Genomic DNA, 24,264 nt, shown 5'->3' with positions numbered 1-24,264 from the left:
CCTCTTCTCTGTTTACCAAATCATTCTCCCTAACCCTCTCACTTTGCACACCACCTCGACCAAAACACCCTATCTCTGCCACTCTATTATCAAACACATTCAACAAATTTTCAAAATACTACTCCATCTCCTCACATCTGAACTACTTGTTATCACCTCCCCATTAGCCCCCTTCACTGATGTTCCCATTTGTTCCCTTGTCTTACGCACTTTATTTACCTCCTTCCAGAACATCGTTTTATTCTCATTAAAATTTAATGATACTCTCTCACTCCAATTCTCATTTTCACTCTTTTTTGCTTCTTGCACCTTTCTCTTGACCTCCTGCCTCTTTCCTTTATACATCTCCCACTCATTTGCATTATTTCCCTGCAAAAATCACCCAAATGCCTCTCTCTTCTCTTTCACTAATAATCTTACTTCTTCATCCCACTACTCACTACCCTTTCTAATCTGCCCACCTCTCACATTTCTCATGCCACAAGCATTTTTTGCGCAAGCCATCACCACTTCCCTGAATACATCCCATTCCTCCCCCACTCCCCTTGCCTCCTTTGTTCCCACCTCTTTCCATTAGTCCTAAGTCTCTCACGGTACTTCCTCACACAAGTCTCCTTCCTAAGCTAACTTACTCTCACCAATCTCTTCACCCTAACATTCTCTCTTCTTTTCTGAAAACCTCTACAAATCTTCACCTTTGCCTCCACAAGATAATGATCAGACATCCCTCCAGTTGCACCTCTCAGCACATTAACGTCCAAAAGCCTCTCTTTCGCGTGCCTATCAATTAACACGTAATCCAATAACGCTCTCTGGCCATCTCTCCTACTTACATATGTATACTTATGTATATCTCTCTTTTCAAACCAGGTATTCCCAATCACTAGTCCTTTTTCAGCACATAAATCTACAAGCTCTTCACCATTTCCATTTACAACACTGAACACCCCATGCACACCAATTATTCCCTCAACTGTCACATTACTCACTTTTGCATTCAAATCACCTATCACTATAATTCAATATAATTCAACAATTACATATCATTTAAATAAAGAAACACACATTACGAGAACCTTAATCCTTCAAGTCCTGAGCTTGGCTTATCTTTATATTCCCTCCAACTTAAGGTTTTATAGAAAGATTAAAAAACTTAAATGAATTCAATGTTAAAAGACATGAAACATCAAAAAGAAAGAACAAACCTTCGAAGCTGTAATCCCCTCAAGTTTCCTCAGCAGTAAGGAAGTTTTGTGAGCCTGTTTCCACTATTTAACTGTCATTATGGGACAAATATCATAGTAACCATCAAATCTTCTCTATCACTAATTTCCATCAAAATCATATCAAATTTCTTTCCATGGCACAACTTTAATTCTGTTAATACCAGTCTTACTCTTGCACATAAAGTATGCAAAACGTGATAGGTGTCCTTCCACATGGTGTTTGTTGATTAACCAACATCGATGAAATTTCTGAGGGTGATTACTGCTGGTGACTTGTATTATTCATATATATTCACACTGCTCAAAGAAATCTAAACTGGGGCATGTATCTCATTTGTATGGAGGTCTTCCCAAGTGTACATGTGCTTAACTGTAAAAGGGATTCTGGAGATGGAGAAACTTTCAAGGGAGGAATAAGAAGATATTAGCAAAAAGTAATAATCTATTCAGGAGAACATAATTGCCTTGAAGAGCATCACCACTAGTTTTTCCTATCTTGTCTTGAAGGTCCACAAGACTTATCTTACCATCACTTTGGAAACAACTGTTGCCCTACTTCATCCACAAGAAGGTAAGGCCCTTAGACATTATGACTATCTGTCATAACATTTAGTCAAAATATGAAACTGTCTGAGTTTGTTTGATAATCTGAACTGTTCTTAATTTCTTCATTTCTCCCAGAGAAGCTGGAACTTATCTCCATTGAAAGGTATGTTATTTTTCATTGCCTGAAGGAAGATTCTGTTTATGTCATTCTGCAGTTTCTAGTCTTCTAATGATGAGATTTCCATAACTCCAATATCTACTGAAAAGGATATGTAACTGTGATTCATGCCAGTGTAATTTTCAGATTTGAGAATGAGGAACAGAAGGGTTGTAAATAAAGTTTCCTGGGGTAAGGAACTTTTGTTCACATTCACTCTCAACTTTCTCCCTTCATGCACTCTTCCAAAATCAGTCACCAACTTCCGCAGTTTCTCACACAAATCTTCCATCAGCAAACAACAAACAACTCACTTTTCTGGCCCTCTCATCCCCTACAGACTGCATAACTGCCCCTTTCTCCACAACTCTCGCATTTACCTCACTGAACACCCCAGCTATAAACAATTTGAACAAATATGATGAAATCACACATCTCTAAAGCAAACCAACCTTCACCTGGAACTATTCAATCTCCTCTCTTCCAAGTCGTAAACAAGCTTTAAAGCTTTGATAAAAATTTCACAATGCTTCTTGCAGATTTCCTCCCATACTGTACGAATATTCTTGTGACCTTCCACAATGCATCTCTATCAACCCTATCATATGCCTTCTGTAGATCAATAAATGCTACATACAAATTCATCTGTTTTTCAAAGTATTTCTCACATACATTCTTCAAAGCAAACACCTGTTCCACATATCCTCTACCGCTTTTGAAACCACACTATTCGTCCTCAATCTGAGGTTCTTTACATGCCTTCACCCTCCCTTCATACCTCCATACACTTACCAGGTATAATAAACAAACTTGTATCTCTGTAGTATGAAGACTCACCTTTATCCCCCTTGCCTTTATAATGAAGCACTATACATGCACTCCACCAATCCTCAGGCACCTCATCATGATCCAGCCATACATTGAAAATCTTAATGAACCAATCAATAACCCAGTCGGCTCCTTTTCAAGAAATTCAATGGTAATACCATCCACTCCAGCTCCCTTGCAGCATTTCATCTTATGCAAGGATTTCACAACCTCTTCACTCTTAACCAAACAGCTCTCTACGACTCCTCCAACTAAAACACCCCATATCCGCCACTCTATCATCAAACACATTTAAGAATCTTTCTAGATGCTCACTCCATATCCTCCTAACTTGATCACTTCCTTTAAACACTTCCCCTTTTGCCCCCTTCACTGAAGCTCCCATTTGTTCTCTTGTCTTTCACACATGACTTACCTCCTTCAAAAACATCTTTATATTCTCCCAAAAGTTTACTGATACTCATCCTAACTCTCATTTGCTCTCTTTTTCAACCCTTACGCATTTCTCTTGACCTTCTGCTGCTTTCTCTATACATCCCCCAATCATTTTTTTGTTCACGTTGAAGGCTCCAGTCACATACAACAATCCACATCAAGGCCAGGCCTTAATTGAAATATAGAGAGAATTATGAAACAAACAAAAAAAAGGACAAAGGAAAGTATTTTCAAATTTTTGAGATAGTGAAAGACCTGTATTTTGAAAAGTGCCAAGATATAGTTATTGAAAAAGACATGAGAAGGTGAAGAGTTCCAAAACTTCGACATGTAAGGAAAGAAGCTGGTATCAAAACGGCCCACCCTCGAGTTGCTAATGGCCATACAATAATCACATGACACAGCAGCTTGCCAAGTACAGTGTGGTGTGGGCACACAAGCAGCCAGCTCTCAAGAGCAAAAACCAAAGTAATACCTATAGAAAAGGGAATGTGAACCAACATTGCAGTGAAGGGCAAGAGGGTAAAAGTTTGAAAATTAGCCTGAAACAGTTTCTAAGGTGGCTTTCGACACAACTCTTGTCAAGTAAGGATGCAGAGCTAGAACCACCCAAAATGTGAGAGCAGTACTCCATACAAGGATAAATCAATCCCTTGTATAAATGCAACAACTGTTCAGAAGGGAAGAAGATATTTTGACAATTAACAGGACACCCAGTTTCTTAGAGGCAGACTTTGCTATCTCTATAATGTGGGGCTTCCAAGAAGAGTGGATGTTACAGAGTCATGGGGTGGAATTACAGAATGGTCAAAGGAAAGATGAGAGTTGTGAGGAGTTTTCGATAGAGAGATGGGCAGAAATTAGGTCTTGAAGGCATTAAACTTTACAAGATTTTGTCTACCCCAATGAGATATCCAGTCCAAGTCTGAGTTTACTGAAGAAGCTGTGTCAAGATGAACTGGAGATTGAGTGAGAGAGGGGGGAGCAGAACTGAAGGATGTGGATGCATGTAGTGTTGAGTTGTCAGCATGTGAGTATATTGGATTCTCTGTGGAGGATAGGAAATCATTGAAAAAAAAGAGAAAAAGCATTGGGAACAAGACAAAACCTTGAAGGATACCACTGTTGATGGAGAAAAGGGAGAAATCCATCAACAACCACAGAGGAAGCTAGATATGAAGGAACAAAGCAAGAGAGGGAAGCCAAAATAGGGGAGCACTCCTTCCCTTTAAGTACCATCTAAACATCTCTATTTTCTCAAACACCTTTCTTTTCTCTTTCACGAGCAACTATACTTCTTCGTCCCACCACTCACTACCCTTTCTAATCTGCTCACCTCCCACCTCTTGCATGGCACATGTGTCTCTTGCAAATGCCAGCACTGCTTTCCTAAATACCTCCCATTCTTCACCCAATCCTTTCGTTTCATTTATTCTTACCCTATGCCATTCTACACTATATATCTCCTGGCATTTCTTCACATAGATCTCTTTTCCAAGTTTACTTACTCTCACCATTCTCTTCTCCCAATACCGTTTCCTCTTTTACGAAAACCTCTTCAATTCTTCACCCTCACCTCCACAGGACAGTGATCAAACATGCATCAGCTGCCTCTTTCAACAAATTTACATATAAAAGTCTTTCTTTTACATGACTATCTACCAATATGTAATCCAATGATGCCAGCTGACCATCTCTCCTACTTGGCTGGCATACCTACACTTGTGCACATCCCACTTTATAAACTGGGTATTCCCAATCACCAGTCCATTTTCAGCACACAGCTCCACAAGCTGTTAACCATTTCTATTCATAAGAGCGAATATCCCATGCAACCAAATTATAACCTGAGGTTCCACATTACTTATCTTTGCATCACTAATACTTGGGTTCTTACATCTAAACTGCTGACATACTCATTCAGCTGCTATCACAACACTTGCCTCTCATGATCTTTCTTTACATGGCCAGATGCATAATCAATAATTATGACCCATCTCTTGCCATCCACTTTTAATTTTACCCACATCATTCTAGAATTATGTCCTTACACTTTATCACACATTCCCACAACTCTTTTATCAGAATTTCTCTCAAACACCAAGTTCCATTATGCACTTCAGTTATACAGTCAGTATATTCAGAGACAGATTCTTACATACAATACACAGAATGAAATTATTTCATCCTAATTCTTTTTATCAAGCATATTTCACTTGTGTAGTAAGTCATACAAATCAATAATTATGATCCACTTCCAGAACCTTCTGTGCACTATGTATCCTCTATCACGACCCTACCATATGATGAGTAGTACATAATAACTTAGCAGCATTTGCAGTGAATTCAAAATATTCAACTAAAAAGCACCACTGATATCTGTCCTCTATTCTTCTTGATCCTCGTAACTTTTGATCAGTTGAGGAATACCTCTCTTTTTCTTGAGAAAAGGGGGTCAAAAGCCTTCTTATTTAAAAAATATCAAGCCTACTGACTTATTTTTTTCTTTCTTGGCTAGTCCTCATTCTTTCATGGAAGATCTGATGATATACAAAGCAAGAACTTTCCTAAAAAAATAAGAAAGCATCTCCTTTTGGCTGGTTCTCCTTTGAAAGGACAGATAAAATTGCTCCCAAATCACCTTCTTTAGCAATCTTTAAAATGTGCTCTTCAATAATGGAGGACTGAAACATTGCCCATTTTCTTTACCACCATCCTACATAATAACTTTCTTCCACTCTTTTCAAACTGATCCCTCTTCCAGTAAATTACCTAACAATCCAATTACTCTGTCTGATGTTTCTGTACACTCTTTCAATTTCTGAATACATAGACCAAGAAACTATCAGGGGAATACTCTTTGACAGGTTATTAGTTTCTCATCTCTGTAGCAAGAAACTATCAGGTGAATACTCTTTGAGTGGTTATTTGTATCTCATCTCTCTACCACACTGCTTTCAGTTGTTTACACATCTGTATTACATCCTGAGAAATTCCCGGCAATGATGCGGTAGTCTATTCATTTCCATTTTGCACTAGGTACAAATTTTGACTATCTGTGAAGTTTTCTGTACTTGTTTCTGTGAAGACAGCAACACTATACTTGTCTCAGTAAGTAAACCACTTAAAAAATCAATAATGTACAAATTTAATATTTGTACGTTAGTAAATATGAAAAGTACTATATTAGTTCCTAATAAACAGCTGGAAGGAAATTGATTTATGAACAAGGGAGGTGTTTAAATGAAGTAATCAGCATGAACCTCCCTACTAAATACATCAATCCATAAACAAGACAAAAACAAATTAAAATGACTAAAAAAATACAATCGTAACAAAAAACTTCTTCAAATTATCAAAGTGTATATACTAACCTCAACACCAAGTCCTCCTAACCCAGATATGAGGACATCGGAGGTTGCCATCCTACGCATAGCATCATGGCCCAACACATACAGCTGGCGTGAGTACAGAGACTCATCAATGTCCTGCCCAGAGCCATTTGCAGCCATGTTCTGCAATAAAACAAAAGCAGTTAATCTTAGCCTACAAAAATAGATGGAATATTTTCAGGCAAATTTTCCCCATAATCAGGCAATTAAACAAGATAAATGAACAGCTATCTCGTTTATAATTAGTAGAACATAAACTAAGTTCAGTTAACTTCTTAAAATTCTAGCACTTTGCACATTCCTCAAACCAGTAATGGAGCCTAAATCATGAAAGTACACAAAAATAACAGTAAATCTGTTTACACTACCATATTCTTTACTTGGGAATACCTCTGAAGATAATCAACTTCAAATTGACTTATGTGCAGTTTAAGAATAAAAGTGCTAAACAAAATTGTGCTATCATTTACGATGTGTTCAAACTGTTCTTTATATTATATTATAAACAACAGATCACCATACAAGACAATCCACTATATTTACAATTATTTATGTCTTACAAATATATCATTATAAACAACAGATCATCATACAAGACAATCCACTATATTTACAATTATTTATGTCTTACCAATCATTATTATTATTTTCTTTTTTCTATTTTGCTTTGTCGCTGTCTCCCTGCGTTTGTGAGGTAGTGCAAGGAGACAGACGAAAGAAATGGCCCAACCTATCCCCATACACATGTATATACATACACGTCCACACACGCAAATATACATACCCATACATCTCAATGTACACATATATATACACACAGACACATACATATATACACATGCACACAATTCACACTGTCTGCCTTTATTCATTCCCATCACCACCTCGCCACACATGGAATAACATCCCCCCCCCCCCTCATGTGTGCGAGGTAGCGCTAGGAAAAGACAACAAAGGCCCCATTCGTTCACACTCAGTCCCTAGCTGTCATGCAATAATGCCCGAAACCACAGCTCCCTTTCCACATCCAGGCCCCACACAACTTTCCATGGTTTACCCCAGACGCTTCACATGCCCTGATTCAATCCATTGACAGCACGTCGACCCCAGTATACCACATCCATCCAATTCACTCTATTCCTTGCCAGCCTTTCACCCTCCTGCATGCTCAGGCCCCGATCACTCAAAATCTTTTTCACTCCATCTTTCCCCCTCCAATTTGGTCTCCCACTTCTCCTCGTTCCCTCCACCTCCAACACATATATCCTCTTGGTCAATCTTTCCTCACTCATTCTCTCCATGTGCCCAAACCATTTCAAAACACCCTCTTCTGCTCTCTCAACCACGCTCTTTTTATTTCTACACATCTCTCTTACCCTTACATTACTTACTCGTTCAAACCACCTCACACCACATATTGTCCTCAAACATCTCATTTCCAGCACATCCACCCTCCTACGCACAACTCTATCCATAGCCCACGCCTCGCAACCATACAACATTTACCAATCATACTATTCCTAAAAAATGTAGAGTGACTTTGAAGCACTGGTTGAGCATATTCAACATCAAACACTCCACTGTATGCTCTATGTAAACAAAGTCGATATAAATAAAAGTAAAGGTATCAAGTTTAACAGTGGATAGAGAACCAGGAAGAAGGAGAGGGTTTCAGATACCTTGAAGTGGGCAAGGCAGCGGATGGAACCATGGGAGATAAAGTAAACCATGAGAGGGAATAAAGAATAAAGTCCCAGACACATTTAGGAGTGTGTAGAAAGAGAGATCATTGTCTGTGACAATAAAGATAGCATGTTTGATAGTGCAACAGTCCCAGTAGTGTTGCACAGATGTGAAGCACAGGCGGTGTGTGTGTCTGTGTCTGTGTGTGTGTGTGTGTGTGTGTGTGTGTGTGTGTGTGTGAAAGAGGTTGGATGTGTAGGAGACATAATATGAGGAAAATATGTAGTGTGATGAGGTTTGACAAAATAAGAAATGACAGGGTATGAGAGAGATGTGATTGCAAGATTAAATATGAGATAGGTGAAGAGGGTGTGCTGAAATGGTTTTGTTATACGTTAAGGATGAGTGATAGGCTCAATAAGAGGGTATCAGGGTTGGAGCAATTACACATTAAAAACTAAATTAAAATTACTAATACTTTCCATTTTCAAATCATAATTACAAATACATTTGGGAATAGCAATTACATTACAATTACCACAAAATAAAATCAATTATAATTACAATTACTCAAATTTGGACAAAAAGCATTTTGGTAAAAAAAATAATTATTTTGCATTGTATGGTTATCCTTTATTTACAAACAAGTGTCACAAACTATTTTAAAAACAAAAATAAATTTCATTTTAGTAGAAGCTTAGAAGCTTCAGATGGTACCTAAAAAGCTGGTACTTTTTCAAACAATTCACTACTGCACTTTATCAATAACACTGAATGAAAAGAAGTGACTCTAAGTTGAGCTCTATCAGCAGGCAAAAAATTTCTGGCAATGCTGAAACTCGCTCTGATGGAGCAGATGTAGTGGTACATCCCAATCACCCCTCCTGCAAGGTTCTTCAGTGGATGCAAAGTATGGGACACTTCTTTCCAGTATACCACTGGATCACTTGAAAATGACAGAGTGCCATCTTCTACATATTGCTTCAACAAAACATTCACTGACACTGTGCTTCCCTCTGATCCCACTGATTTTGGAACTTTGTTGAACATTTTTGTATGGAGAAACGTCTGAGTCATTTTGACTCAGGTAATCCTTTGGCTAGATCATCCTTGTTACTTTCTTTATCCATTGTTGATGTTGACCCCTTCTGAACTACCTCCAATTCTTCAAGCACTTCCTTGACATACACCAGCACTCGGACCTTCTGTTCTTCTGATGGAAGGCAGTCCAATTTGAAACTAGGATCCAAAAAAGTCGCTACCTGAACACCTCTCATTTACATGTATGGATCCAACCTTTTCTTCACAGAGTCCAATAGGACTTTAGCCAGTTGTTCACAGTACTGTAATTGGGTGTTATGATTAGAATTAGATTCTCTAGTGAGTCCCTGAATCACTCGTCCAACAGATATGGTCAGCTTCTTCTGCCCCTCCACAACTTCCATAACCTCATGAAAAGGATCAAGGACAATCACAAGCTCTTTTAAGGTAGAAATCTTTATGGCTTGGCTTTCTTACTCCTCTGCTCTCTCAGGGACAGAAGATCAATTGCATTATTCACCTCTGCAGGGTTCTCAAGTTAGTATAATGTTCTGTTTTTGTTATCAGACTGATATTCTTGTCTGGGTAGAGTCAATGGATTAATAGGGTGGACTCAAACGGTTAATAATAATAAAAAGTACAGCTACCACTGATGACTACTTTTCGTAAATCAAACCAATATGCCATTATTTTTTTTGAGACCAGCATCATCACTGCTACCACCAGTACTTTAAAGGTACTGCTTGCCCACCATTGCATTTCCAAGGTTACCAGTAACACGTCTCTCCCCTTTCGCCATTACAATTAAATTACAATTACTTGATCACAATTAAAAACTTCGATTACCAATTACAATTACAATATTTCTGTAATCAAGTACCTTTCAAGTGAATTACAATTACCATTACTCCAACCCTGGAGGGTATACATCACAGAAGCAGTTTGAAAAAAGAAATGTGGGATACTAAGGGGAAGTAGGTAGTATGGAGTGATGCTTTCAGTAATCAAGTAACAAACATGCCGGAGGGTGTAAAGCATACATGGATAGAGTGATTTGGCGCAGCATGGTATACATGGGGAGACATGCATCATACTGCATCATACCAGGGTGTATGATGCAGTCAGGGGAAACCAAGGAAAGGTCTGTTGGGCTTGCCTTTGGATAGGGGTATTCTAATTTCAGTACATTATACACAACAGGTATGGAGAAGCAAGCAAGTAAGGCCCTTCTTCATCTGTTCCTGGCATTACCTTGAGTGAAAAATGGCAACATACAAAAAAATTATGTATTTATTTATCTATCATACTTTGTCGCTGTATCCCATGTTAGCGAGGTAGCGCAAGGAAACAGACGAAAGAATGGCCCAACCCACCCACATACACATGTATGTACATACATGTCTACACATGCACATATAAATACATATACATTTCAATGTATGTATACATGTATATCCATACACAGACAAATACATATATATACACATGTACATAACTCATACTTGCTGCCTTTATTCATTCCCGTCGCCACACTGCCACACATGAAATGGCAACCTCCTTACCCCGCATGCGCTCGAGGTAGCGCTAGAAAAAGACAACAAAGGCCACATTCGTTCACACTCAGTCTCTAGCTGTCATGTATAATGCACCAAAACCACTGCTCCCTTTCCACATCCAGGCCCCACAAAACTTTCCATGGTTTTACCACGGACGCTTCACATGCCCTGGTTCAATCCACTGACAGCACGTTGACCCTGGTATACCACATCATTCCAATTCACTCTATTCCTTGCATGCCTTTCACCCTCCAGCATGTTCAAGCCCTGATCACTCAAAATCTTTTTCATCCATCTTTCCACCTCCAACTTAGTCTCCCACTTCTCGTTCCCTCCACCTCTAACATATATCCTCTATCAATATTTCCTCACTCATTCTATTCTCTCCATGTGACCAAACCATTTCAAAACACCCTCTTCTGCTCTCTCAACCACACTCTTTTTTCCACCACACATCTCTCTTACCCTTACATTACTTACTCGAGCAAACCACCTCACACCACATACTGTACTCAAACATCTCATTTCCAACACATCCACCCTCCTCCGCACAACTCTATCTATAGCCCACACCTCGCAACCATATAACATTGTTGGAATCACTATTCCTTCAAACATAACCATTTTTGCTTTCAGAGATAATGTTCTCACCTTCCACACATTCTTCAACGCTCACAGAACTTTCGCCCCCTCCCCCATCCTGTGATTCACTTCCGCTTCCATGGTTCCATCCACTGCCAAATCCACTCCTAGATATCTAACACTTCACTTACTCTAGTTTTTCTCCATTCAAACTTACCTCCCAATTGACTTGTCCCTCAATCCTACTGTACCTAATAAACTTGCTCGTATTCACATTTACCCTCAGCTTTCTTCTTTCACACACTACGAAACTCAGTCATCAGCTTCTGCAGTTTCTTACACGAATCTGCTACCAGCACTGTATCATCAATGAACAACAACCAACTCACTTCCCAAGTTCTCTCATCCACAACAGACTGCATACTTGCCTCTCTCTCCAAAACTCTAGCATTCACCTCCCTAACAACCCCATCCATAAACAAATCAAGCAACCATGGAGACATCATGCACACCTGCTGCAAACCGACATTCACCGAGAACCAATCGCTTTCCTCTCTTCCTACTCATACACATGCCTTACATCCTCGATGAAAAATTTTCACTGCTTCTAACAACTTACCTCCCACACCATATATTCTTAATACCTTCCACAGACCATCTCTATCAAAAAATATATATATATATCTCTTTTTCTTTCATACTATTCGCCATTTCCCGCGATAGCGAGGTAGCGTTAAGAACAGAGGACTGGGCCTTTGAGGGAATATTCTCACCTGACCCACTTCTCTGTTACTTCTTTTGGAAAAAAAAAAAAAAAAAAAAAATGAGAGGGGAGGATTTCCAGCCCCCCGCTCCCTTCCCTTTTAGTCGCCTTCTACGACACGCATGGAATACGTGGGAAGTATTCTTTCTCCCCTATCCCCAGGGATAAAATATATATATATATATATATATATATATATATATATATATATATATATATATATATATATATATATATATATGAAAGCCGGCAAGGCAGCAGGTTTGGATGGTATTGCAGTGGAATTTATCAAAAAAGGGGTTGACTGTATTGTTGACTGGTTGGTAAGGTTATTTAATGTATGTATGACTCATGGTGAGGTGCCTGAGGATTGGCGGAATGCGTGCATAGTGCCATTGTACAAAGGCAAAGGGGATAAGAGTGAGTGCTCAAATTACAGAGGTATAAGTTTGTTGAGTATTCCTGGGAAATTATATGGGAGGGTATTGATTGAGAGGGTGAAGGCATGTACAGAGCATCAGATTGGGGAAGAGCAGTGTGGTTTCAGAAGTGGTAGAGGATGTGTGGATCAGGTGTTTGCTTTGAAGAATGTATGTGAGAAATACTTAGAAAAGCAAATGGATTTGTATGTAGCATTTATGGATCTGGAGAAGGCATATGATAGAGTTGATAGAGATGCTCTGTGGAAGGTATTAAGAATATATGGTGTGGGAGGAAAGTTGTTAGAAGCAGTGAAAAGTTTTTATCGAGGATGTAAGGCATGTGTATGTGTGGGAAGAGAGGAAAGTGATTGGTTCTCAGTGAATGTAGGTTTGCGGCAGGGGTGTGTGATGTCTCCATGGTTGTTTAATTTGTTTATGGATGGAGTTGTTAGGGAGGTAAATGCAAGAGTTTTGGAAAGAGGGACAAGTATGAAGTCTGTTGGGGATGAGAGAGCTTGGGAAGTGAGTCAGTTGTTGTTCGCTGATGATACAGCGCTGGTGGCTGATTCATGTGAGAAACTGCAGAAGCTGGTGACTGAGTTTGGTAAAGTGTGTGGAAGAAGAAAGTTAAGAGTAAATGTGAATAAGAGCAAGGTTATTAGGTACAGTAGGGTTGAGGGTCAAGTCAATTGGGAGGTGAGTTTGAATGGAGAAAAACTGGAGGAAGTGCAGTGTTTTAGATATCTGGGAGTGGATCTGGCAGCGGATGGAAACATGGAAGCGGAAGTGGATCATAGGGTGGGGGAGGGGGCGAAAATTCTGGGGGCCTTGAAGAATGTGTGGAAGTCGAGAACATTATCTCGGAAAGCAAAAATGGGTATGTTTGAAGGAATAGTGGTTCCAACAATGTTGTATGGTTGCGAGGCGTGGGTTATGGATAGAGTTGTGCGCAGGAGGATGGATGTGCTGGAAATGAGATGTTTGAGGACAATGTGTGGTGTGAGGTGGTTTGATCGAGTAAGTAACGTAAGGGTAAGAGAGATGTGTGGAAATAAAAAGAGCGTGGTTGAGAGAGCAGAAGAGGGTGTTTTGAAGTGGTTTGGGCACATGGAGAGAATGAGTGAGGAAAGATTGACCAAGAGGATATATGTGTCGGAGGTGGAGGGAACGAGGAGAAGAGGGAGACCAAATTGGAGGTGGAAAGATGGAGTGAAAAAGATTTTGTGTGATCGGGGCCTGAACATGCAGGAGGGTGAAAGGAGGGCAAGGAATAGAGTGAATTGGAGCGATGTGGTATACCGGGGTTGACGTGCTGTCAGTGGATTGAATCAAGGCATGTGAAGCGTCTGGGGTAAACCATGGAAAGCTGTGTAGGTATGTATATTTGCGTGTGTGGACGTATGTATATACATGTGTATGGGGGGGGGGTTGGGCCATTTCTTTCGTCTGTTTCCTTGCGCTACCTCGCAAACGCGGGAGACAGCGACAAAGTATAATAAATAATAAAATATTTTTTTTTTTTTTTTTTTATACTTTGTCGCTGTCTCCCGCGTTTGCGAGGTAGCGCAAGGAAACAGACGAAAGAAATGGCCCAACCCCCCCCCCATACACATGTACATACACACGGCCACACACGCAAATATACATACCTACACAGCTTTCCATGGTTTACCCCAGACGCTTCACATGCCTTGATTCAATCCACTGACAGCACGTCAACCCCTGTATACCACATGACTCCAATTCACTCTATTCCTTGCCCTCCTTTCACCCTCCTGCATGTTCAGGCCCCGATCACACAAAATCTTTTTCACTCCATCTTTCCACCTCCAATTTGGTCTCCCTCTTCTCCTCGTTCCCTCCACCTCCGACACATATATCCTCTTGGTCAATCTCTCCTCACTCATTCTCTCCATGTGCCCAAACCATTTCAAAACACCCTCTTCTGCTCTCTCAACCACACTCTTTTTATTTCCACACATCTCTCTTACCCTTACGTTACCTACTCGATCAAACCACCTCACACCACACATTGTCCTCAAACATCTCATTTCCAGCACATCCATCCTCCTGCGCACATCTCTATCCATAGCCCACGCCTCGCAACCATACAACATTGTTGGAACCACTATTCCCTCAAACATACCCATTTTTGCTTTCCGAGATAATGTTCTCGACTTCCACACATTTTTCAAGGCTCCCAAAATTTTCGCCCCCTCCCCCACCCTATGATCCACTTCCGCTTCCATGGTTCCATCCGCTGACAGATCCACTCCCAGATATCTAAAACACTTCACTTCCTCCAGTTTTTCTCCATTCAAACTCACCTCCCAATTGACTTGACCCTCACCCCTACTGTACCTAATAACCTTGCTCTTATTCACATTTACTCTCAAATTTCTTTTTCCACACACTTTACCAAACTCAGTCACCAGCTTCTGCAGTTTCTCACATGAATCAGCCACCAGCGCTGTATCATCAGCGAACAACAACTGACTCACTTCCCAAGCTCTCTCATCCCCAACAGACTTCATACTTGCCCCTCTTTCCAGGACTCTTGCATTTACCTCCCTTACAACCCCATCCATAAACAAATTAAACAACCATGGAGACATCACACACCCCTGCCGCAAACCTACATTCACTGAGAACCAATCACTTTCCTCTCTTCCTACACGTACACATGCCTTACATCCTCGATAAAAACTTTTCACTGCTTCTAACAACTTGCCTCCCACACCATATATTCTTAATACCTTCCACAGAGCATCTCTATCAACTCTATCATATGCCTTCTCCAGATCCATAAATGCTACATACAAATCCATTTGCTTTTCTAAGTATTTCTCACATACATTCTTCAAAGCAAACACCTGATCCACACATCCTCTACCACTTCTGAAACCGCACTGCTCTTCCCCAATCTGATGCTCTGTACATGCCTTCACCCTCTCAATCAATACCCTCCCATATAATTTACCAGGAATACTCAACAAACTTATACCTCTGTAATTTGAGCACTCACTCTTATCCCCTTTGCCTTTGTACAATGGCACTATGCACGCATTCCGCCAATCCTCAGGCACCTCACCATGAGTCATACATACATTAAATAACCTTACCAACCAGTCAACAATACAGTCACCCCCTTTTTTAATAAATTCCACTGCAATACCATCCAAACCTGCTGCCTTGCCGGCTTTCATCTTCCGCAAAGCTTTTACTACCTCTTCTCTGTTTACCAAATCATTTTCCCTAACCCTCTCACTTTGCACACCACCTCGACCAAAACACCCTATATCTGCCACTCTGTCATCAGACACATTCAACAAACCTTCAAAATACTCATTCCATCTCCTTCTCACATCACCGCTACTTGTTATCACCTCCCCATATATATATATATATATATATATATATATATATATATATATATATATATATATATATTTTTTTTTTCATACATATTTGCCATTTACCTCATTAACGAAGTAGTGTTTAGAACAGAAGACTGAATCTTAGAGAAAATATCCTCACTTAGCCCCCTTCCCTGTTCCTTCTTTTGGAAAATTAAAAATGGGAGGGGAGGATTTCCAGCCCAACCACTCCCTCCCCTTTAAGTCACCTTCTACAAAACGCACGTAATACGTGGGAAGTACTCTTTCTCCCCAACCCCTATATGTGCAGAATGGAAAAAGATGAATGCAAAGGACGTAAGGGGAGTGGGGGAGGAATGGGATGTACTTAGGAAAGCAGTGATGGCTTGCACAAAATATGCTTGTGGCATGAGAAAGGTGGGAGGTGGGCAGATTAAGAACGGTAGCGAGTGGTGGGATGCAGAAGTAAGATCATTAGTGAAAGAGGAGAGAGAGGCAATTGGACATTTTTCTGAATGGAAATAGTACAAATGACTGGGGGATGTATCAAAGAAAGAGGCAGGAGGTCACGAGTAAGGTGCAAGAGGTGAAAAAGAGGGCAAATGAAAGTTGGGGTGAGAGAGTATCATTAAATTTTAGGGAAGGTAAAAAAATGTTTTAGAAGGAGGTAAATAAAGTGCGTGTCTTAAGAGAAGAGAACAAATGGGAACATTGGTGAAAAGGGATAATGGGGAGGTAATAACAAGTACTGGTGATGTGAAAAGGAGATGGAGTCAGTACTTTGAATGTTTTTGAATGTGTTAGACGATAGAGTGGCAGATATAGGGTGTTTTGGTCGAGGTGGTGTGCGTAGTGATAGGGTCAGGGAGAATGATTTGGTAAACAGAAAAGAGGTAGTGAAAGCTTTGTGGAAGATGAATGCTGACAAGGCGGCGGGTTTGGATGGTATTGCAGTAGTATTTATTAAAAAAGGGGGTGACTGTGTTGTTGTTTAGTTGGCGAGGATATTCAATGTATGTATGGCTCATGGTGAAGTACCTGAGGACTGGCAGAATGCATGCATAGTGCCATTGTACAAAGGCAAAGGGGATAAAGGTGAATATTCAAATAACAGAGGTATAAGTTTGTTGAGTATTCCTGGGAAATCATATGGGAGGGTATTGATTAAGAGGGTGAAGGCATGTACAGAGCATCAGATTGGGGAAGAGCACTGTGGTTTCAGAAGTGGTAGAGGATGTGTGGACCAGATGTTTGCTTTGAAGAATGTATGTGACAAATACTTAGAAAAAAAATGGATTTGTATGCAGCATTTATGTATCTGGAGAAGGCATATGATAGAGTTGATAGAGATACTTTGTAGAAGGTATTAAGAGTATATGGTGGGGGAGGCAAGTTGCTAGAGGCAGTGAAAAGTTTTTATCGAGGATGTAAGGCATGTGTACAAGTAGGAAGAGGAAACTGATTGGTTCCCAGTGAATATCGGTTTGTGGCAGGGGTGCGTGATGTCTCCATGGTTGTTTAATTTATTTATGGATGGGGTTGTTAGGGAGGTCAATGCAAGAGCTTTGGAGAGAGGGTCAAGTATGCAGTCTGTTGTGGATGAGAGGGCTTGGGAAGCAAGTCAGTTGTTGTTCGCTGATGATACAGTGCTGGCGGCTGATTCGGGTGAGAAACTGCAGAAGCTGGTGACTGAGTTTGCTAAAGTGTGTGAAAGAGGAACACCTAAAGTAAATGTGAATAAGAGCAAGGTTATTAGGTACAGTGGGGTTGAGGGACAAGTCAAGTGGGAGGTAAGTTTGAATGGAGAAAAACTAGAGGAAGTGAAGTGTTTTAGATATCTGGGAGTGGATTTGGCAGCGGATGGAACCATGGAAGCAAAAGTGAGTCACAGGGTGGGGGAGGGGGCAAAGGTTCTGGGAGCGTTGAAGAATGTGTGGAAGGTAAGAACGTTATCTTGGAGAGCAAAAATGGGCATGTTTGAAGGAATAGTGGTTCCAACAATGTTATATGGTTGTGAGGCATGGGCTACAGATAAGGTTGTGCGGAGGAGGGGGGAAGTGTTGGAAATGAGATGTTTGAGGACAATATGTGTGGTGAGGCAGTCTGATCGAGTAAGTAATGAAAGGGTCAGAGAGATGAGAGGTAATAAAAAGAGTGTGGTTGAGAGAGCAGAAGAGGGTGTATTGAAATGGTTTGGTCACATGGTCAGAAAGATTGACAATGAGAATATGTGTGTCAGAGGTGGAGGGAACGAGGAGAAGTGGGAGACCAAATTAGAGGTGGAAGGATGGAGTGAAAAAGATTTTGAGGAATGGGGGTCTGAACATACAGGAGGGTGAAAGGTGTGCAAGGAATAGAGTGAATTGGAACGATGTGGTATACTGGGGTCAATGGATTGAATCAGGGTATGAGAAGCATCTGGGGTAAACCATGGAAAGTTATCTGGGGCCTGGATGTGGCAAGGGAGCTGTGGTTTTGGTGCATTACACATGACAGCTAGAGAGTGAATGTGAATGAATGTGGCCTTTAATGTCTTTTCCTAGCGCTACTTTGCGCACACATGGGGGGGGGAGGGGAGGCCATTTCATGTGTGGCGGTGTGGCGACAGGAGCGGATGAAGGCAGTGAGTGCGAATATGTACGTGTGTATATATGTATATGTATACACTAAAATGTAAAGGTATGTATATGTGCGAGTGTGGGTGTGTATATATATATACATGTGTATCATGGGTGAGTTGGGCCATTCTTTTGTCTGTCTCCTTGCGCTAATTCGCTAACGCGGGACATAGCGACAAAGTATAATGAAAAATAAATAATATATATATATATATATATATTAAAAAAGGGGGTGACTGTATTGTTGACTGGTTGGTAAGGTTATTTAATGTATGTATGACTCATGGTGAGGTGCCTGAGGATTGGCGGAATGCGTGCATAGTGCCATTGTACAAAGGCAAAGGGGATAAGAGTGAGTGCTCAAATTACAGAGGTATAAGTTTGTTGAGTATTCCTGGTAAATTATATGGGAGGGTATTGATTGAGAGGGTGAAGGCATGTACAGAGCATCAGATTGGGGAAGAGCAGTGCGGTTTCAGAAGTGGTAGAGGATGTGTGGATCAGGTGTTTGCCTTGAAGAATGTATGTGAGAAATACTTAGAAAAGCAAATGGATTTGTATGTAGCATTTATGGATCTGGAGAAGGCATATGATAGAGTTGATAGAGATGCTCTGTGGAAGGTATTAAGAATATATGGTGTGGGAGGCAAGTTGTTAGAAGCAGTGAAAAGTTTTTATCGAGGATGTAAGGCATGTGTACGTGTAGGAAGAGAGGAAAGTGATTGGTTCTCAGTGAATGTAGGTTTGCGGCAGGGGTGTGTGATGTCTCCATGGTTGTTTAATTTGTTTATGGATGGGGTTGTTAGGGAGGTAAATGCAAGAGTCCTGGAAAGAGGGGCAAGTATGAAGTCTGTTGGGGATGAGAGAGCTTGGGAAGTGAGTCAGTTGTTGTTCGCTGATGATACAGCGCTGGTGGCTGATTCATGTGAGAAACTGCAGAAGCTGGTGACTGAGTTTGGTAAAGTGTGTGGAAGAAGAAAGTTAAGAGTAAATGTGAATAAGAGCAAGGTTATTAGGTACAGTAGGGTTGAGGGTCAAGTCAATTGGGAGGTGAGTTTGAATGGAGAAAAACTGGAGGAAGTGAAGTGTTTTAGATATCTGGGAGTGGATCTGTCAGCGGATGGAACCATGGAAGCGGAAGTGGATCATAGGGTGGGGGAGGGGGCGAAAATTTTGGGAGCCTTGAAAAATGTGTGGAAGTCGAGAACATTATCTCGGAAAGCAAAAATGGGTATGTTTGAAGGAATAGTGGTTCCAACAATGTTGTATGGTTGCGAGGCGTGGGCTATGGATAGAGTTGTGCGCAGGAGGATGGATGTGCTGGAAATGAGATGTTTGAGGACAATGTGTGGTGTGAGGTGGTTTGATCGAGTAAGTAACGTAAGGGTAAGAGAGATGTGTGGAAAAAAAAAGAGCGTGGTTGAGAGAGCAGAAGAGGGTGTTTTGAAATGGTTTGGGCACATGGAGAGAATGAGTGAGGAAAGATTGACCAAGAGGATATATGTGTCGGAGGTGGAGGGAACGAGGAGAAGAGGGAGACCAAATTGGAGGTGGAAAGATGGAGTGAAAAAGATTTTGTGTGATCGGGGCCTGAACATGCAGGAGGGTGAAAGGAGGGCAAGGAATAGAGTGAATTGGAGCGATGTGGTATACAGGGGTTGACGTGCTGTCAGTGGATTGAATCAAGGCATGTGAAGCGTCTGGGGTAAACCATGGAAAGCTGTGTAGGTATGTATATTTGCGTGTGTGGACGTGTGTATGTACATGTGTATGGGGGGGGGGGGGTTGGGCCATTTCTTTCGTCTGTTTCCTTGCGCTACCTCGCAAACGCGGGAGACAGCGACAAAGTATAAAAAAAAAAAAAAAAAAAAAAAAAAAAAAAAAAAAAAAAAATATATATATATATATATATATATATATATATATATATAAATATATATATATATATATATATATATATATATATATATATATCCAAAAAAGGCCCAGTCCTCTGTTCTTAACGCTACCTCGCTAACGCGGGAAATGGCGAATAGTTAAAAGAAGAAGAAAGAAGAAGATATATTCCCTGGGGATAGGGGAGAAAGAATACTTCCCACGTATTCCCTGCATGTCGTAGAAGGCGACTAAAAGGGAAGGGAGCAGGGGGCTGGAAATCCTCCCCTTTCGTTTTTTTTTTTTTAATTTTCCAAAAGAAGGAACAGAGAAGAGGGCCAGGTGAGGATATTCCCTCAAAGGCCCATCCTCTGTTCTTAAGGCTACCTCGCTATCGCGGGAAATGGCGAATAGTATGAAAAAAAATATATATATATATATATATTTTTCTTTTATTATACTTTGTCGCTGTCTCCCGCGTTTGCGAGGTAGCGCAAGGAAACAGACGAAAGAAATGGCCCAACCCCCCCCCCATACACATGTATATACATACGTCCACACACGCAAATATACATACCTACACAGCTTTCCATGGTTTACCCCAGACGCTTCACATGCCTTGATTCAATCCACTGACAGCACGTCAACCCCGGTATACCACATCGCTCCAATTCACTCTATTCCTTGCCCTCCTTTCACCCTCCTGCATATTCAGGCCCCGATCACACAAAATCTTTTTCACTCCATCTTTCCACCTCCAATTTGGTCTCCCTCTTCTCCTCGTTCCCTCCACCTCCGACACATATATCCTCTTGGTCAATCTTTCCTCACTCATTCTCTCCATGTGCCCAAACCACTTCAAAACACCCTCTTCTGCTCTCTCAACCACGCTCTTTTTATTTCCACACATCTCTCTTACCCTTACGTTACTCACTCGATCAAACCACCTCACACCACACATTGTCCTCAAACATCTCATTTCCAGCACATCCATCCTCCTGCGCACAACTCTATCCATAGCCCACGCCTCGCAACCATACAACATTGTTGGAACCACTATTCCTTCAAACATACCCATTTTTGCTTTCCGAGATAATGTTCTCGACTTCCACACATTCTTCAAGGCTCCCAGAATTTTCGCCCCCTCCCCCACCCTATGATCCACTTCCGCTTCCATGGTTCCATCCGCTGCCAGATCCACTCCCAGATATCTAAAACACTTCACTTCCTCCAGTTTTTCTCCATTCAAACTCACCTCCCAATTGACTTGACCCTCAACCCTACTGTACCTAATAACCTTGCTCTTATTCACATTTACTCTTAACTTTCTTCTTCCACACACTTTACCAAACTCAGTCACCAGCTTCTGCAGTTTCTCACATGAATCAGCCACCAGCGCTGTATCATCAGCGAACAACAACTGACTCACTTCCCAAGCTCTCTCATCCCCAACAGACTTCATACTTGCCCCTCTTTCCAAAACTCTTGCATTTACCTCCCTAACAACCCCATCCATAAACAAATTAAACAACCATGGAGACATCACACACCCCTGCCGCAAACCTACATTCACTGAGAACCAATCACTTTCCTCTCTTCCTACACGTACACATGCCTTACATCCTCGATAAAAACTTTTCACTGCTTCTAACAACTTTCCTCCCACACCATATATTCTTAATACCTTCCACAGAGCATCTCTATCAACTCTATCATATGCCTTCTCCAGATCCATAAATGCTACATACAAATCCATTTGCTTTTCTAAGTATTTCTCACATACATTCTTCAAAGCAAACACCTCTGACACATATATCCTCTTGGTCAATCTTTCCTCATTCATTCTCTCCATGTGCCCAAACCATTTCAAAACACCCTCTTCTGCTCTCTCAACCACGCTCTTTTTATTTCCACACATCTCTCTTACCCTTGCGTTACTTACTCGATCAAACCACCTCACACCACACATTGTCCTCAAACATCTCATCTCGTATATATATATATATATATATATTTTATATATATATATATATATATATCCCTGGGGATAGGGGATTAAGAGTACTTCCCACGTATTCCCTGCGTGTCGTAGAAGGCGACTAAAAGGGGAGGGAGCGGGGGGCTGGAAATCCTCCCCTCTCGTTTTTTTTTTTTTTTTTTTTTTTTTTTTTTTTTTTTTTTTTTTTTTTTCCAAAAGAAGGAACAGAGAATTGGGCCAGGTGAGGGTATTCCCTCAAAGGCCCAGTCCTCTGTTCTTAATGCTACCTCGCTAATGCGGGAAATGGCGAATAGTTTGAATATATATATATATACATATATATATATATATATATATATATATATATATATATATATATATATAAAAAAGAGGGTGACTGTATTATTGACTGGTTGGTAAGGTTATTTAATGTATGACTCATGGTGAGGTGCCTGAGGATTGGCGGAATGCGTGCATAGTGCCATTGTACAAAGGCAAAGGGGATAAGAGTGAGTGCTCAAATTACAGAGGTATAAGTTTGTTGAGTATTCCTGGGAAATTATATGGGAGGGTATTGATTGAGAGGGTGAAGGCATGTACAGAGCATCAGATTGGGGAAGAGCAGTGTGGTTTCAGAAGTGGTAGAGGATGTGTGGATCAGGTGTTTGCTTTGAAGAATGTATGTGAGAAATACTTAGAAAAGCAAATGGATTTGTCTGTAGCATTTATGGATCTGGAGAAGGCATATGATAGAGTTGATAGAGATGCTCTGTGGAAGGTATTAAGAATATATGGTGTGGGAGGCAAGTTGTTAGAAGCAGTGAAAAGTTTTTATCAAGGATGTAAGGCATATGTACGTGTAGGAAGGGAGGAAAGTGATTGGTTCTCAGTGAATGTAGGTTTGCGGCAGGGGTGTGTGATGTCTCCATGGTTGTTTAATTTGTTTATGGATGGGGTTGTTAGGGAGGTGAATGCAAGAGTTTTGGAAAGAGGGGCAAGTATGAAGGCTGTTGGGGATGAGAGAGCTTGGGAAGCGAGTCAGTTGTTGTTCGCTGATGATACAGTGCTGGTGGCTGATTCATGTGAGAAACTGCAGAAGCTGGTGACTGAGTTTGGTAAAGTGTGTGAAAGAAGAAAGTTAAGAGTAAATGTGAATAAGAGCAAGGTTATTAGGTACAGTAGGGTTGAGGGTCAAGTCAATTGGGAGGTGAGTTTGAATGGAGAAAAACTGGAGGAAGTGAAGTGTTTTAGATATCTGGGAGTGGATCTGGCAGCGGATGGAACCATGGAAGCGGAAGTGGATCATAGGGTGGGGGAGGGGGCGAAAATTCTGGGAGCCTTGAAGAATGTATGGAAGTCGAGAACATTATCTTGGAAAGCAAAAATGGGTATGTTTGAAGGAATAGTGGTTCCAACAATGTTGTATGGTTGCGAGGCGTGGGCTATGGATAGAGTTGTGCACAGGAGGATGGATGTGCTGGAAATGAGATGTTTGAGGACAATGTGTGGTGTGAGGTGGTTTGATCGAGTAAGTAACGTAAGGGTAAGAGAGATGTGTGGAAATAAAAAGAGCGTGGTTGAGAGAGCAGAAGAGGGTGTTTTGAAGTGGTTTGGGCACATGGAGAGAATGAGTGAGGAAAGATTGACCAAGAGGATATATGTGTCGGAGGTGGAGGGAACGAGGAGAAGAGGGAGACCAAATTGGAGGTGGAAAGATGGAGTGAAAAAGATTTTGTGTGATCGGGGCCTGAACATGCAGGAGGGTGAAAGGAGGGCAAGGAATAG

At 41.0% G+C, this 24,264-nt stretch overlaps 1 protein-coding gene across 4 annotated transcripts in view; it reads right to left on the bottom strand.

The window, feature by feature from the left end:
* The window catches only part of Uba1 (ubiquitin-like activating enzyme 1), a 136,377-nt gene that overhangs the window by 46,093 nt on the left and 66,020 nt on the right, over positions 1-24,264 (bottom strand). For all 4 annotated transcript variants that reach the window (XM_071664364.1, XM_071664366.1, XM_071664365.1 and 1 more), the window contains exon 2: positions 6,567-6,707. In XM_071664364.1, coding sequence (XP_071520465.1) covers positions 6,567-6,707 — 141 coding nt within the window. The remainder of the gene's footprint in view (positions 1-6,566; positions 6,708-24,264) is intronic.

Source organism: Panulirus ornatus, chromosome 1, assembly GCF_036320965.1.
Source record: "Panulirus ornatus isolate Po-2019 chromosome 1, ASM3632096v1, whole genome shotgun sequence".
Taxonomy (NCBI): Eukaryota; Metazoa; Arthropoda; class Malacostraca; order Decapoda; family Palinuridae; genus Panulirus; species Panulirus ornatus.
Note: the sequence above shows the minus strand (reverse complement) of the source record. Positions and strands in the feature narration are given on the sequence as shown.